This window comes from Telmatherina bonti (genome assembly GCF_933228915.1).
Source record: "Telmatherina bonti genome assembly, chromosome: 15".
Lineage (NCBI taxonomy): Eukaryota > Metazoa > Chordata > Actinopteri > Atheriniformes > Telmatherinidae > Telmatherina > Telmatherina bonti.
This window is the reverse complement of record NC_136613.1, coordinates 7,364,536-7,379,492: the sequence shown is the minus strand read 5'-3', so window position 1 is coordinate 7,379,492 and position 14,957 is coordinate 7,364,536. Positions and strand designations below refer to the sequence as shown.

Below are 14,957 nucleotides of genomic sequence, written 5' to 3'. Positions count from 1 at the left end.
TTTAGCAGAAGAGAGGACAAGACCCACGTGAAGAAGAAAACTATGGCTTTTTTGGGTTTTTATTGTGTCTTATGCAAGTATACCGCAGAAATACACTGCAACAACGGACGCAGTATGAACACCAGACAAGGCAGAGGACCCTAAACGCCATCGCTATGGATTTACCCACACTGAGACTTCTGCTTGTTGGTGGACCGAGTCCGCTTCTTTCTTCCGAATCAGAATTTGTTTGGTGCGTTCAAATTTCCCCAAACGAAGCGGACTTTCTGAGGAAACGGACGAGGATGCAAATAAAAAAAGATTGATGTGAATGTACCCTTACTGCAAGCAGGAATGTGTTCTGTGGAGCTAGGACAGGGACAAGAGGTCTGACACTTGTATTTTCATATTTGTAATGACAAATGAAATCTACAAGTACTTATTGATTCTGCAAGTCTGAAAATAGAAACCAGTTTTATGAATTAAAACAAAAAAAAGTCAATAAGCACAATCCATGCTGTTGCAGTAGTTTTAAATGCAAGTTAAAAACTTGTGTCTGTTGTATCTCCAGACGTTTCAACCTAACCTTCGCTGGAACAGGTACGTCGGGTCAAAAGAAACTCATGCAGGTTCTCTTCTGTCCTCCACACTACGGTCCACTCGCTTCACCTGTGAACCTTTTTCACTGCAAATGTCAAGCCTCCCTCGAGGCTGAGCTCTTTACAAAGACAAGACAGGAGCGGCGACAAACAGATGGAGAAGAGAGCAGACGGAGGGGAGATGGAGGCTGAAGTGGAAAAAACCCATACTCAGGGCTGCAATGGGAAAGTCAACGAAAACACCGAAAGGAAACCAAGAGGGATGAAAAGTTCAATTCAGTTTTAGTATGATGCTAAATTTATACACCAAAGTGAATCCATTTAACTCTATTTTAATCCAGTTCATTATAAATGTGCTCATATTATCAATTCTCTACTTTCTGCCTGGACAACCTCACGCAGGTCCAACAACTTCAGGTGGCGTTTCTCTGAATGACAATGGACTAATCAAAAAAGATGTAAAAATGTAAACAAAAATCAGAAATCCTTCACCTTCAGCCTGTTTATACCGCAAGTAACCAATGAACGCCAAGCTGACGCACTTCTGGTGCTTCTGTTTCTACTTTGGTGTTCAAAGGTAACAGTTTTCACCAGAATCTGTCCAGCAAGAGACGCAGGAAGCTATCAAACATGTCGCGCTACGTCACTTCTCTGTGGCGCACTGCACGATCCATTTGCCTTCAGACTGACTGAAATGTATTGATCTTTGAGCAGAACTTGACCACAACCTTTAATCTGGTCTTGGAGCAAACACTAAACCTTCTAGTACCAGAGTTTGACAAGTGAAGCGCAGCACGGTTCACCTGCAAGCGAACAGAGATCCCCTGATTTTTCATGGTTGGCGTCTTTGTTCCGCAGTAAATCCTGAATGAGAGTAAAACACTACTCCAAATAAACTTCCGATCTGAGTCAGGGCCCAGCTGAAACAGCTAGTGTCTGCCAATTAAAGGAAAGCAGACTCTTGCTGCGTTTCCATTACAGTTTTTCGCTAAATAAAAGCGAAATTTTAATAAGTTTCGACAAACAACAATTGTGATTTGATGGTGTTTGCATTGAACAGTGTTTAGCGCATTAGCCTCAAGTCTTGTAAAATCTCGTTCCTCTCCCAAGATTTTATGAAAATTGCGGTTTATACAAAGTAGGCACGTAGCGTTTTTTTGGGGGATTTTCTACTTACTGCGGATTTTCAAAGCTTTTCTCCCATATTTTCTTTTCTAAAACTCGCTGTTTGTTCCGCAGCGCCCCATCTTTCCCGGAAATGAACTGGTCATGACGCGCCCACGTCACATCTGGGCACACGTAAACATGAAAAAAGTGCTTTATTACACTTTTGCGATATGTTTCTATATTGAAACGTCTGAAAATCCACCTCATGAGAGCGTAAAAACCTTATATGCAATATTTAAGACTTTTTTTTCTAAATGTAGGCGTTTCCATTAACATTCTATTTTATAGCGATATTTAGTTTTTGCACAATTCTAGTTGTAATGGAAATGCACGTACTGATGGCTTCAACAGCTGAAACTTCAGACGTCAGCGAGGGCAGCTCAAAACTACGTCCAGTCCGTGCAAAGCACTAAAGGATGATCGATGTGACCCAAAACGTAAAAACAGTGCATAAAAAATCTAAAGAAATAAATCACCATTCAGCGTGAAGCCTGCTACGTATTCCATGAGAAACAAGAACAATTGTCTTGTGCACGAGGCCCTGACAAAAAGTTGACGCCATTTTGTTCTCGCAAAACCTGGTTAAAGACAGTTCGACACCTCAGGCTGGGAAAACTTTTTTTCTCTTGGGACTGTGAAGTATTGTGTCATTGGTCAGTTATTTGAGGTGGGCGTGGTTAACATGGAGCAGAACGTTGCTGCTTCCGCACCTTTACTGATGCAGGTAAAACGATTGTTTTGATGAAAGGTGGAGGTGAGAAAGTACAAAATATTTTTATAACGTTGCATTAAAACACAGCCGCGTTTGCAAACCCGCTCTGCCGCAGACATATTTTCTCGTTAAATATTAAATAAGAGGGTTCATTGCACATAAAGTTGCGACTCCTACTGCTGCAGATGAAGCTTCTGGTGGAGGGCGTAACAAGGTTGAGTGGGTTAGTGTGGGGTTTAGAGGTGACAATTCAATAAGAACTATGTTAATTATAAAAATAATGTGTCGCATGTGTACAGTGGATGCACCAAACTGCCAAAGTAGAAAAAAAACGGTCAGAAATCCATCAGAAAGAGAAAAATAGATCCTTATTAGAGCGTAGTGGAGGGGTTTTGTGGTGCTGACGGCTGAAGAAGCGGAACTGGGTGTGTTAGAACTTAAATCTGTAGACGAAGGAGGCATTTTGCCTTTGAATGGGCCTCAGCTGCACGCAGCAGCAGCCATTCAAGCTCTGAATAGCAGTCAGCTGCTGCACACGAGCCCTTCTGATGATTTCAGCCGTCCTTGTTGAAATAACAGGAAGAGGGAGGCGAAGAGGAGAGTGAAAGGAAAATAAAAAAGAAGGAGAATCATGGACAGGAAGAGGAATTGGAAAGTTTATTCTCACTTAGAGCCAGAAACCTCAGTGGCACATGGTTAAATAAATCTGCTGTAGCTCCCTGCACATGGATTTATTAACTGCATGAGACACCACTTATCTGACAAACATGGAGGACGACTTCAGCAATGTTGCTCAAAAATATGCGCTCATCTCATTACAGTCCAGGCAGTTTTTTTCCTTTTCATTAAGATAAATGATCTCATCATTACTTAGTAATTACACAAACGGGGTTTCTCAAGGTCACAGCGTGTTGTTTTTATGATGTAATCACTTATTTGTGATCAATAGATAACAGTGGTGCTCAGAATGAGGACTTGCAGGTACTATGTAGGGGTCAAGTCTCACTTAGGCAGGTATGTCTAGAGGCTTTGTTAACATTTTGAAGATGTCTCTGAAAAGAAAAAAAAAAAAAAGTGCTGCCTAAAGTGCTTAGCTTAGCTAGTTGTCAACAAGTCCTGGTAAATGGTTCACTCTCCACTCCCAAACAGAGGAATACAGGTGTCCCACAGGGCTGTTAGCTCTCCAATTCTTATTACACTGTACACAAATGAGTGCAGGAGCACCAACCCCTGCAATCATATAATCAAAATCTCTGATGACACCTTCATTCTCTACCTGTTAAACGCAAAAGCTGACCCCGACATGTACTTCAGGGAGATAAGACACTTTTAAAGCTTGGTGTAATGATCATTATCTGTTGTTAAATACAAACAATATAAATGATCTGTGACCCTGTAACCATCAACAACACGCTCATAGAACAAGTGTCTTCATGTAAATACTTGGTCTTGATGGTGTCTAACAGCCTGAGCCCAAAGACGGCACCTTCTCAGAAGACTACGTCTGTTTGGTGCGCGCAGAGATCAGGGCCATATTTTACAGTGCAGTCTTTGCGAGCATTGTAAGATATAGTCCAGAGTAAGACCAAGCTACACAGAATGGTAGCAATAGCACTAAAGCTAGGGGAGAAATCAGACTCGCAACCTTTTCAGCTTTTATATGAGGAGGTTGTGGTCAGTGAAGCCTCGAAAATCTCGGCTGACCCTTCTCACAATCCATTCTCGTAGTACAACCTGCTGCCTTTAGGGAGGCACTATAGAGCGAGCAAATGCAAGTACAACCGCTTAAAGCTCTCTTTTCTTCCCACCTCGATGTCTTGTGTATACTAATGTGTTAATGTATGGTGTCTGCAGCTGAATCTGCACTATGTGCCAACTACAAATTTCCCCTGGTGAGATAATAAAGTTTAATTCAATTCAATTCCCCTTCCTTAGCATCTTCAGCTTCCCTAAACACTCAAGGCCTGTAAAACGAAGCTCTTATCAAGGTAACATTGTGGTTAACTTTGGGTTTTCCATCTTTTGAAGCAGGTTCACCTCTCACCGGGGTAAATCACCATAATGTAGACTAAACGGCTAACACACTCTGTAGCAGGTTATGGTCTGGATAAGAGGTTGAATATGAAAGCACCGCCTCCTCATCAATCAGTTTTTGTGGAAAATGGCCGCCCATCTGTCGATGTTGGTGCATGAATCATGAGAGAGAGAGAAAGAGTGTGTGTGAGTGTGTCTCTGGAGATAGATCGAGCGGCAACCTCCGGCAGTTAAAAGTGAAGCCCAGGCAGAAGTGCAAAAAAAAAAAAAGCAGTTCCCCCTTCATCTGCTAGGGGCTCCAAAACACAACGAATCCCTAAAGAGTTTCATGTTAAAAAGATCAAATTCACAACAGAAATAAACATGTCTACAGCCTAGTTCAAAAAACAATTTAGGTTTAATAGGTCAAGTTTACCTTCATGACAACTGTGGGGGGAGTGAATTTTTTTCTAACTCGCCCGTTTAAAAGTAACTTAATCTCGAAATTCTGCATATTTAGGGGCGTGTCCTTTTGATTGACAGGTACCAATCTCCCGCTTCAAATAACAACGTAGAACAACCGTGGTTTTTAGCAGGTTAACAACATAACTTAGCTTTAGCCCGCTTACCTTCGTTAGCTGGTTAGCTCTGTGTTAGCTCAGTTACCTCTTACCTACAGAAAGCTCGAAGGTCGCTCGATGTAAATCATCCACCATGACGCTCACAGCCCCCCTCTCAGGCGATGGTAGGAACCGCCCACCGAGCTTTAATTCAACTCTTCAGAAACCTACGGGTGACGTCGCGGAGGTTCCGTCCATCTTTTTACATACAGTCTATGAGATAGATAGATGCAATTGCTGAAGAAATAAACCCTCATCACTGACTGTTTTTACCATGTTTATATACTTGTTCTTCATTCGTTTAGCTCCAGTGGGGCTGCATCTCACATAACAGAGGTGAGTGGGGGGATGTGGGGAAACTATGTCTGAATCAGCTGTAACAAAGTTTCTGTTAATATTGGACGATGAATTATTATCTATAATCTGCACTATAGGCTGTATTCTGCCAGCAGTCCTTCCTGATTGTTGCATTATGCCTGGATGACGTGTTAAACTCTATATTTCTGAAGAATAATCATGTGCTCCTCTGTAAAGTAGCTGCTCTGCCTGATTTATCCATGTCTTCCATTGGTCAGATGCTACAAACGCCACCCTTTTTATCTACCGAGTTCATAACCGGCTTTGTTGTACCGACATTTTGACTAATCCTGTCTAACTAAATGGGGTCAAATGAGGTAATTAGTGTTTATGAGTGTGAGCTGAATGCAGCTGAAGCACTGAGCTAAGGTGTGTGCACAGGTACGTCATGTGAGAAGGCAAATAAAGAACATAAATGCGTGACTTTACTCTCACATTTCGTAGCAATAAGCACATAATGAACACGCGATCATGACCTTTACTCTCTGCAGGGCAGCCAGCCGCTCAGGTAGGAGGTGCTGCCAACCTCTGGATGCTTACTCTGCTGACACAATGAGCAGCACCGCAGGAGGAGGAGATGTGAAAAGCTGAAAACATTTTCCGCATTCCACGTCAGGATGAGCACTAAGAATTTACAGCAGCATGAAAAAGATGGGGTGTCCCGTATCGCGTGGTATCCATCTGCACCACTGTGTGTGTGTTGCTGTAGTAAAAGGTGATTTGCAGGCCGAACTCCTTCACGGCTTCGCAGGGCATCAATCACCCCGCGTCTCATTCTGTAGATGCCACTGGCCTTCTAACACACAGTGTAACTCAAAGAGCAGCACATATGCACGTCAGTCAGGGAGGTCGAATAAGCCGCTTCACACCTAAAGATGACGCCACGCTCTTTTAATTACTTTAACGGGATGCCATTTCCAGCATGTCAGCTCTGTTCAGTGTAAATACAAAACAACTGAGAATAGTATCTTTTCAGGGGGAAAAAATATTCCAACGAAGATTAAATATAATGTGAATGTAATTGTGCCGCTCAGTGAGACAGAGCTCAGGTCTGAATCAGCCTTAATGTTATCAAGACGGATAATGAACCTTCAGCCTGGGGGAGTCATTACAGAGAACTGTCACTAAATGATCATTAATGTTTACACCTCGCAGGGAGCCTGACGAGAAAAGGAAGCCAGAGAGGTAAGTGAGAAGGAGGAGCAGAGGAAGTGGGATTCCACAGAGTGGAAGAAACACAACCAACACATGCTGACATGCGGTCTCGCGGTGGTTGCTGTGGGGGACAACTCCAGATTAATCCTGATTATTGTTTGAGGTTACAACCTTCTGAGTTTCAGCTCAGTTCAGCTGCAGAATGAGCCGTCTTTATACGGAAAGCACGTCTTGAGCCTCATGCATGCTCCCTTTGAGGTAAATCTACTCCTCGGTTTTAATATGACTCTATTCTGCACATTTCAGTCTAATTTATTTTAATATGCAAGTCCAGAAGGGCAAGAAATAATCCAGCATTTTTCACAAACCTCTTTATCATGTTGTATTGATCCTCTCAGATCAGCCTCTGCTAGAAACAAGCCAACAGAGAAAGCTCCGCCCTCTGCCTGAGGGCTGCGTCTGATTGGTCAACTGCTATGAGTGGTTATAATGAGCAGTGAAGGTGGGCGTGGCTTTCTTTTAACATGCACAACCCAGAGAAGATGCCCAATCACTGAGTTCCGCCTCCGAGACGTCACTAAAATTTCCAAGTAGAAAAGACTCTCTGAAACCAATCGTTTCTGTCGCCATGGAAACCAAATGTAGAGCATGCTAGTAAACTTAAAGATGCATTTAGGTGATAAAAAACGGTGCTGCTACTATGTCTGATGAGGATTCAACACTAGAACACTGCAGAAAGCTCATGCTGCAGCGACTCAACATATCCACTAGATGGCAGAGTTTGGCGTTCACCTCTTGTCGCCACTAGCTGTACTAGCTGCACGTGTTTAAAATGCTCCACAGGTTAACGTGCACTAATAGGTGCTGCTAACACTGCAGTGTTAAATTAGCTTGTCATGCTAAACTAAGCTGCAGCTATGAGCCAAACTACCCATGATGGGGATTTCCACGCCTTCCTTCACCTTCTGTACGTGAATCGCATTGGCTACGGTTACATGATGTGTTTTAATTCTGTTCATAATTCTGTGTTAAATAATTATAAGCCAAAGTATTCCTCATTGTGTTCACATGGAAATAGTCATTCTGAATTGAGGTTTACATGGAAAACACGTTTTTTAAAAAAAAACCAAAAAAAAACAACCTTTACTTAATTCCACTTTAGATCTGAAGGTTGTGAAGGGGTTCTGATTGGTCAGGGAGTGAAATTGTCACACTTACATCTATTGGAATTAAACACCATTTTCTGCTTCTTTATGGAAAACCACATAATAAGAACTATTTTTGTGGAATAAACATGGTACAGGGATTAATTCGGATTTTAAATGGGAATTACCCAGCCTCTTCAGGATTAGGTTTAATTTGGAATGATCCTTTTCATTTAGAATTATGTGTCTACATGGTCTTTTTTTTTTTTATCTCTTTAAAAACGGATGTCACTTTTATTCCTTTTTTTTTTTTTTTTTAAATTATGTAAACGAGACCAGTTTACAGCTGGAAGACTTTTCCAGAATTTTCCTTGACAGACTCTTGGGAAACTTATGGTATATTCCAGTTGTCTCGGAATTTCAAGTGCCTGAGAGTAGGTGGGATCATTACCAGGAAAAAATTGACGCCTCCAAAACAACCAGTTAAATTAGCATCAGCCTTCTTAGGTGATTATGGTGAATAAAACACACTTACTGATCCAACGGCAACATCGTAAACATCGATAACTCATTGCTGTTCTCAACCTAGAAACTTAATGGACACAAAATATATTATAAGAAATTATAAAGACAACAATGTACTTTAAGTCATCTTTAAGTTCGGAGTCTTGGGGATCCTCTGCAAATAACACGTTCCCAGCTCGGAATTTTGAGATAACTGTCATTATCGGCCAAAATCTCCCAAAATTCAGACGGCGGAAAACTGGAGTGCACCATTAAGTATCTGACGATCTGTTGCAGCAGCTAGATCGCGAGAAGCAAGAAGCAGCAGAATATATACATTACATTAGAGGCGGTCCTTGGGTTACGCGGTTCTCGATTTGCGTCATTTCGACTTTACAACACTCATTAAATAAATTTTAATTAAAAAAAACACCAAATTTCGAAGTTACAAGGGTTCATATAATGTCTTGCAATCCGTGACACGGAGGCTGAGACGACGCATCAGTGCGTATTTTAATTGCACATACAGTTTTTTTGTTAATATGACATATGCGTATTTAGTGATCAAGGGGGCAGTGTGGGGTATTTACGGATAAAAATCCAATTTACAAGAAATTTTGGGTTACATTGCAGCGGTAGGAACGTAACTTGTTCATAAACCGAGGATGGCCTGCATTTTAATCCACTATGTTTTGTTGCCGAAGCGATGCAGAATCGTCCACATCCGCATCTCGATGCATTAAAATAATCCCCCGTAGTGACATGTTCAATTAGCAAAGATGGCTCATTCCCCAGTGCACGTGTGCAGGTATATGTTAAAGCACATTTAAACCTGCATAATACTTATCTGTAAATATGGGACATTGATAAAAAAAATCTGAGGCAGTAATTCAGTAGGATATCAGATCTATAAATCAAGTCTGTATCGGAGCAAGATGCCGTTATCGGATCGGATCTGTCCCAGTTCCGGTAAATAATGAGCTATTTTAAAACCTCCTTCTGGTTTTACACAAACACAGGTCACTGGGAGATCATTAAATCTAATAAAACACTGAATTTGCTTCGGAGCTTGAATTAACGATGAGATAATAATTTTCACTTGATTTCTAATTGTGATGCGCATGAAGCGTCCATGAACAAGCTTTGCAGAAATAGTCTCTGAGGATGGAAATCTGCCTGAAAGCAGTCGGCTAACAGACAAATCTAACGCCAGGTGAAATTAATACAGATCTGCACGCAGATTTCTTGGCAATCTGGTTAACAAGCACTGAGATCTGGCGCTGGATGACTGTGTGGGATAACAGGCTGACTGGACAGCTAAATGATCTCGCCATCCTCGCTCTCTGAAGAAGCCGGAGCAGTCGGCTTTGATGCTGGAGGAATTGCCAAACAGCTTCTAATTGACAGCTCTTGGACATCTCTGACTTTCTGAGCCTCATTCGTCCTTTTCTTGCTCATGTAGAAGACACAAATTGATTCAACTGCTGACAGTGAAACCTCAATCAGTCTGCACTCAACAGGCGCCCGAGCTTTTCCTCTCCGATGAAACAAACAAAGACGTGACAAACTCTGGACACAATTCTACATCTAAAACAAATATAGTCCTGCACATGCAGAGAAGACGGGCGGTGTGCAATGAAAATTCATGAGTTTGCAGTTTAGGAAGTGAACAAAGCAGCAGCAAACAATAAAAAGGAAACCTCTTAGTCTGAACCAGAGTTAAAAAGATGCAAAAGGAAAAAGAAAGTTGGAGGATAAAAAAGCACAATCAGGGACGACCCGAGCTTTTAAAGGGAGCTCCAACTCTTCATCAGAAGGTGTTCATGACAAAGCTGCACTTAAAACTGAGCATGTTGTTCAACATAATGAAACCATCAAACCTAGAGCTCAGATGGTTTCTTTGCCAGCTGATCATATCCCGTACAGATAACAGCTTATATGACAAGTTTTATTTTACAACCGAATCCTTCCAGCTCGACGTGAAGATTCAGATTCAGGAACATATTCATCGTCGACGTCAAACTCGTTCTAGCTCAGGGGCTACATAGAGGGGAAATTCAGCCCATTAAATTAACAGAAAAATAACTAAAATTCTAAACTTTCCTTGTGTTTAAGATCAAGTTTAAAAAATCAAGACGCTTACATTTAACTCAAGCTATTCATAAAACACAAAACTCCAAATCTCTTCACTGCTGTTTCAACAATATTTTGCTTAATTATCTCTTTTACAATAAACAATCAATCTTATCACAACAAACATTTAATCACTAGTATCTCAAAACTGGAATTTTATAATCAGAGTCACTTGGGAAGGTTTTAAATATACATGCATGTAGATTTTCACGTGTGTTGCAATCCTGACCACCTGAACTGACTCTCCTCATGATATAAAAGAAGTTTTCTCTTTGTAAATGTTTTATATTACAATTTAAACATTCACATGGATAAATTATGAGTTTACCAAATCCATCCTGTGAACCAGATGGATCCTGGGCTGAACGTCGGACACACTGCTACTTTAAACATGGTGGTCTAATGTGGTCCCAACAGTCCCGAGAGCCACTGGTAGCGTTTCCATAAGAAGTCTGCACAGTTATAGACTCCAGAGTTTAGAGATGGAAAGGGTTTGGACTTTGTTTACTTGGCTTATATTTAAGGACATATAGTCTTTATGCTTGGATGAGTCTGGTGTGGCAAAACAGATTAATATCAGCTGGAACTGCTTCACCCCCATCACCCCAAAATCTGTCACAGATTAATTATATTTTTATGCACAAAATGATGAAAATTAACACAAAAACAACTTATTTATCCCAGAAGGGAAATTATAACGTTGTAGTGCTTGTTTTTTGGTTGTTATAACTCATAAGGTTTGCATGTTCTCTCCACGCATGTCTGAGTTCTCTCCAGGTGCTCAAGCTTTCTACAGTCCACAAACATATACGTTTGGTTAATTGGTGTTTCTAAACTCTTCCCAGGACTAAGTCCGTGCCCATCCATCTGCGTTGGTCCTGTGATGGATTTGATTTGATTTCCCCAAATCCTGTTTTCCTCTGAATTTTGTATTTCACTATGTGACCTACTTCTTTCATGGGAGACTGTCTGATCACGTGGTAGGGGTGTAAAAGTTCAACATATCAATCAGGGAATATTTATGCTGCAGTGCTGTATCAGTACTTTTAGTTGATTATTATGTTTTAGCCTCCATGAGCAGCTGAAAAACACATTAAGTGGGTTTAATTAAGTCTTATCTCTCAGTCTGATCTTTAATCTCGGTTTCTGCAGACGTTCCTTCTAGTTTGTAATGATTCGCCAAAAACAGATGTGAATTCACGTAAAAACGTAGGTCTCTGACCGCTTTAAGTGAACCAAATGCAGGAAGCAGACTACAACTTAAGTGAGTGAAACAGTCGCTCTGCATTTACCAACTGATCAGTGAGTTTTCATGTTTTCTTGGTCGTTTCATCGTCTCTTTCGGTAATTCTGATTGCGGCGCCCCCTCAGGCAGGGAGGGAAATACATTATTCAAACAGAATGAAGCATTTGTGTGGTTCTGACCTTCAGCGTGAGAGGTGAACCATTGGGTCACGTCACACTAACAGAAAACTGCGGTTGTCAAAACATTTCTGACTCATCTGGCTCTAAAAAAAGATCTACATTTATGCTCCTGTGTCGGTTACGCACCTAATTTGGTTAATTTTTTTATGGGATGTAGCTATTTGTCACTTGACACAGAACACAGAGCAATACCACAAGAAACTGTGAGGGAAGTGTTGAATTGAACAGCTGACACCTAACAGGTGAAATGAACAAACCAAAGAAAAAGAGGAACAGGAAGAAGCAACACAAAGTGCGTTTCCATTACACCTAGAATTGTACAAAATCTAAATATTGCAATAAAAAAAATTCTAATGGAAACATCTACATTTTTTTCAAAAAAATCAAATGTACCTAAAAAGGTTTTACACTCTCATGAGGTGGTTGTTCAAACGTTTCAATATAGCGATATGTTGGAAAAGTGTCATGGAAACACTTTTTTCACAATTACCCCCCCAGATGTGACAGGGGGTGTCATGTCCAGTTCATTTCTGGTAAAGATGGCGCAGTGTGGAACAAACAGTGAATTTCAGAGTTTCAGAAAAAAAAAGAAAGAGGGAGATAAGCTTTGAAAATTCGTTGCAAATTCTCCGCAGGAAGTAAAATAAAACCCAAAAAACGCTACGTGCATACTTTGCATAAACCGCAATTTTCGTAAGTCTTTTGAGAGTAACAAGATTTTACGAGACTTCAGGCTAACACGCTAAACACTGTTCAATGGAAACACCCTCAAATTGCAATTTTTGTTTGTCGAAACTTAAAATATTTTATTATTTTTCATATTTACGTGTCCCTGGACATGACAAAGGGAGTTGTGACCAGTTCATAAATATGGCAAAACAAAGCAAATTTCAAAGTTTTAGAAAAGAAAATGAGGGAGAGAAGCTTTGAATACACTAAAATAATGCTACGTGGCTACCTTGCATAAGCCACGACAAGGCTAATGAGCTAACCACTGTTCAATGGAAACACCTGCAAATTACAATTGTTGTTTGTCAAAACTTAGAAATATTGCTTTTATTTTGCAAAAAAAAAAAAAAAAAATGTAATGGAAATGCAGCTACAGAAATGCAGATTTAAAAGTACCCTAAAAATCACAGCAATAAACATTCCTTTACTTCTTCTGGTGTTTGCGAAGGTTGTAAGCGGTCTTGCAGCGGTAAATTACTGCTACCAACCGCGGCTGAACTGACAACTATGGCAACGTAAAGACCCGTGGACATATGAGAGCGGTGACATGTAAAAACGTAGACGTCCACGTCTACGTACGTAAGGGAGCTTTAATGGGTCTTTATGGTGCATTTGCTCCAGGATGATCCGGGTTTAACTGGGCAGGAAAATCCAGAAAAAATAATGAACCAACATGAGGTTTTGGTTTCACTTGGCACTTTACTCAAGCAAACCAAACCAGCCGAACAACACCACACAGTTCCAACTGCTTGCTACGGACGAGGTTTTTCCAGAATGCGCACTGACCAAGAAGAAGAAAAATACAATAAAAACCGGCAGAATAAAAACCCTTCTCATCAACTGACCAGGACAGAAATCCTCATGTAGTAGAATCTGTCTGGAGGCGACTCTGCTCTTATATAAACCCCAGCAGCAACGCAGCTTAATAAACAGCCCGGCTCGGTATGCTCAGGAAGCAAAAACACTCACTGATATCTCAGCAAGTGAGACCTGTGTGTGGATATCTACGCTACTAACGGATTCCACGTCGTTTCCCAACGATAACCTGGAGAGCTTCAGCTAAAGTACAGCCAGAAGAAGTGTGACTATATGTGGAAGGCAGAGACAGGTATTTAAATGTTTTCAATCAGCAACACCAGAGAGGGAATAAAAGAAGGGAAGGTGGTGATGCAGAAAATGCCTCCATACATCCACACCTTCCTTTAACAGTTAATTGCACCACTTTTATTTTCTCATCAGCCATCCTCTCTGCATCCGGCCATGTCTGTATTCATACCGCCCTCTCTCCCTCCTCTCAGGCACAGCGGTTATGTAAGGAGGCAGAGCGAGGAAGCTTATTTACGCTCCCATGAGGATTAAGCAGAAGCCTGGACATGCCAGCACCTGCAAGGCTCACTGACAGTCCACAAATACACACACATACACACCACTGCAGCACTGTTGACAGGCTTTCCCTAAAACCCCCCTCGCAGAGGAGCCAGCCAAAGTGTAAGATATACTTTGATGTACTCTCTCAGTGGTAGGAGTAGTAGGCCACTGGGCTTAGACACATAAAATGCATCTGAAACAAGAAGCAGAGCCCCGTGCATCAAAGGATCACTTTAATATTTCAGCCTTTTTAGGAGCACAGTTTAAGGCAACTTGTTGGAGTATAGAAACACTTCCAAATGAAGAAAGTTGTGATTAGTGTCACGTTGACGCTGCTGAAGCGAACTCCTGAAGCTAGGAGTGTTTATCCGTTGCAACGCTGCCACATTTGCATATTTGTTTTATTAAACTGTTTGAGTTTCAGTTAAGTCAGAAACATGTTAGATCAGGGGTGCCCAAGTCCAGTCCTCGGGATCTACCATCCTGCAACCTTTAGATGCAACACCTGTCCAGCACAGCTGAGTCAAATAGCTGAATTCCTTCTCTGCATGTCATCCAGCTCTGCAGAGGCCTGCTAACCAGACACTTATTTGATTCAGGTGTGTTGGAGAAGGGTTGCACCTAAAAACAGCAGGATGCTAGATCTCCAGGACCGGACTTGGGCACCCCTGTGTTAGATTATAGACATATATGTATGAAATGAACACAAATAAAACCTTACAGCTGACAGTAGGGCTGGGCGATATGATGATATATATCCTCTGGACAATAGAAAATATCTATTGTATTATATGAGGCTCTCATTTACGCCACAATAAGGTGCTTAACTGCAGTATTTTACGTCATGATGCGCTTTACAGCATGCACGCTGTAATATATAAACATACATGTAGGAAGACGGTAGCAGACGTGTTTCAGAGCAGATAATTCACTAAAAGATGAGCAGCCAACCCAACCTGAGGAGCTTGTTCCTAAAAGAGGGGAAATTTCTGTCTCATCTTTTAAATCTTTTAAAAGGCAGAAATTTGCGATCGATTGAGAATTTTTTCTC

At 41.2% G+C, this 14,957-nt stretch overlaps 1 protein-coding gene across 1 annotated transcript in view; it reads right to left on the bottom strand.

The window, feature by feature from the left end:
* caska (calcium/calmodulin-dependent serine protein kinase a) overlaps positions 1–8,637 on the bottom strand; it is a gene marked incomplete at its 5' end in the record, with an annotated part of 120,562 nt that extends 111,925 nt beyond the window's left edge. Inside the window, one exon of the mRNA XM_079254304.1 lies at positions 8,594–8,637. Coding sequence (XP_079110430.1) covers positions 8,594–8,637 — 44 coding nt within the window. The remainder of the gene's footprint in view (positions 1–8,593) is intronic.
* Between the last annotated feature and the right edge of the window lie 6,320 nt (positions 8,638–14,957).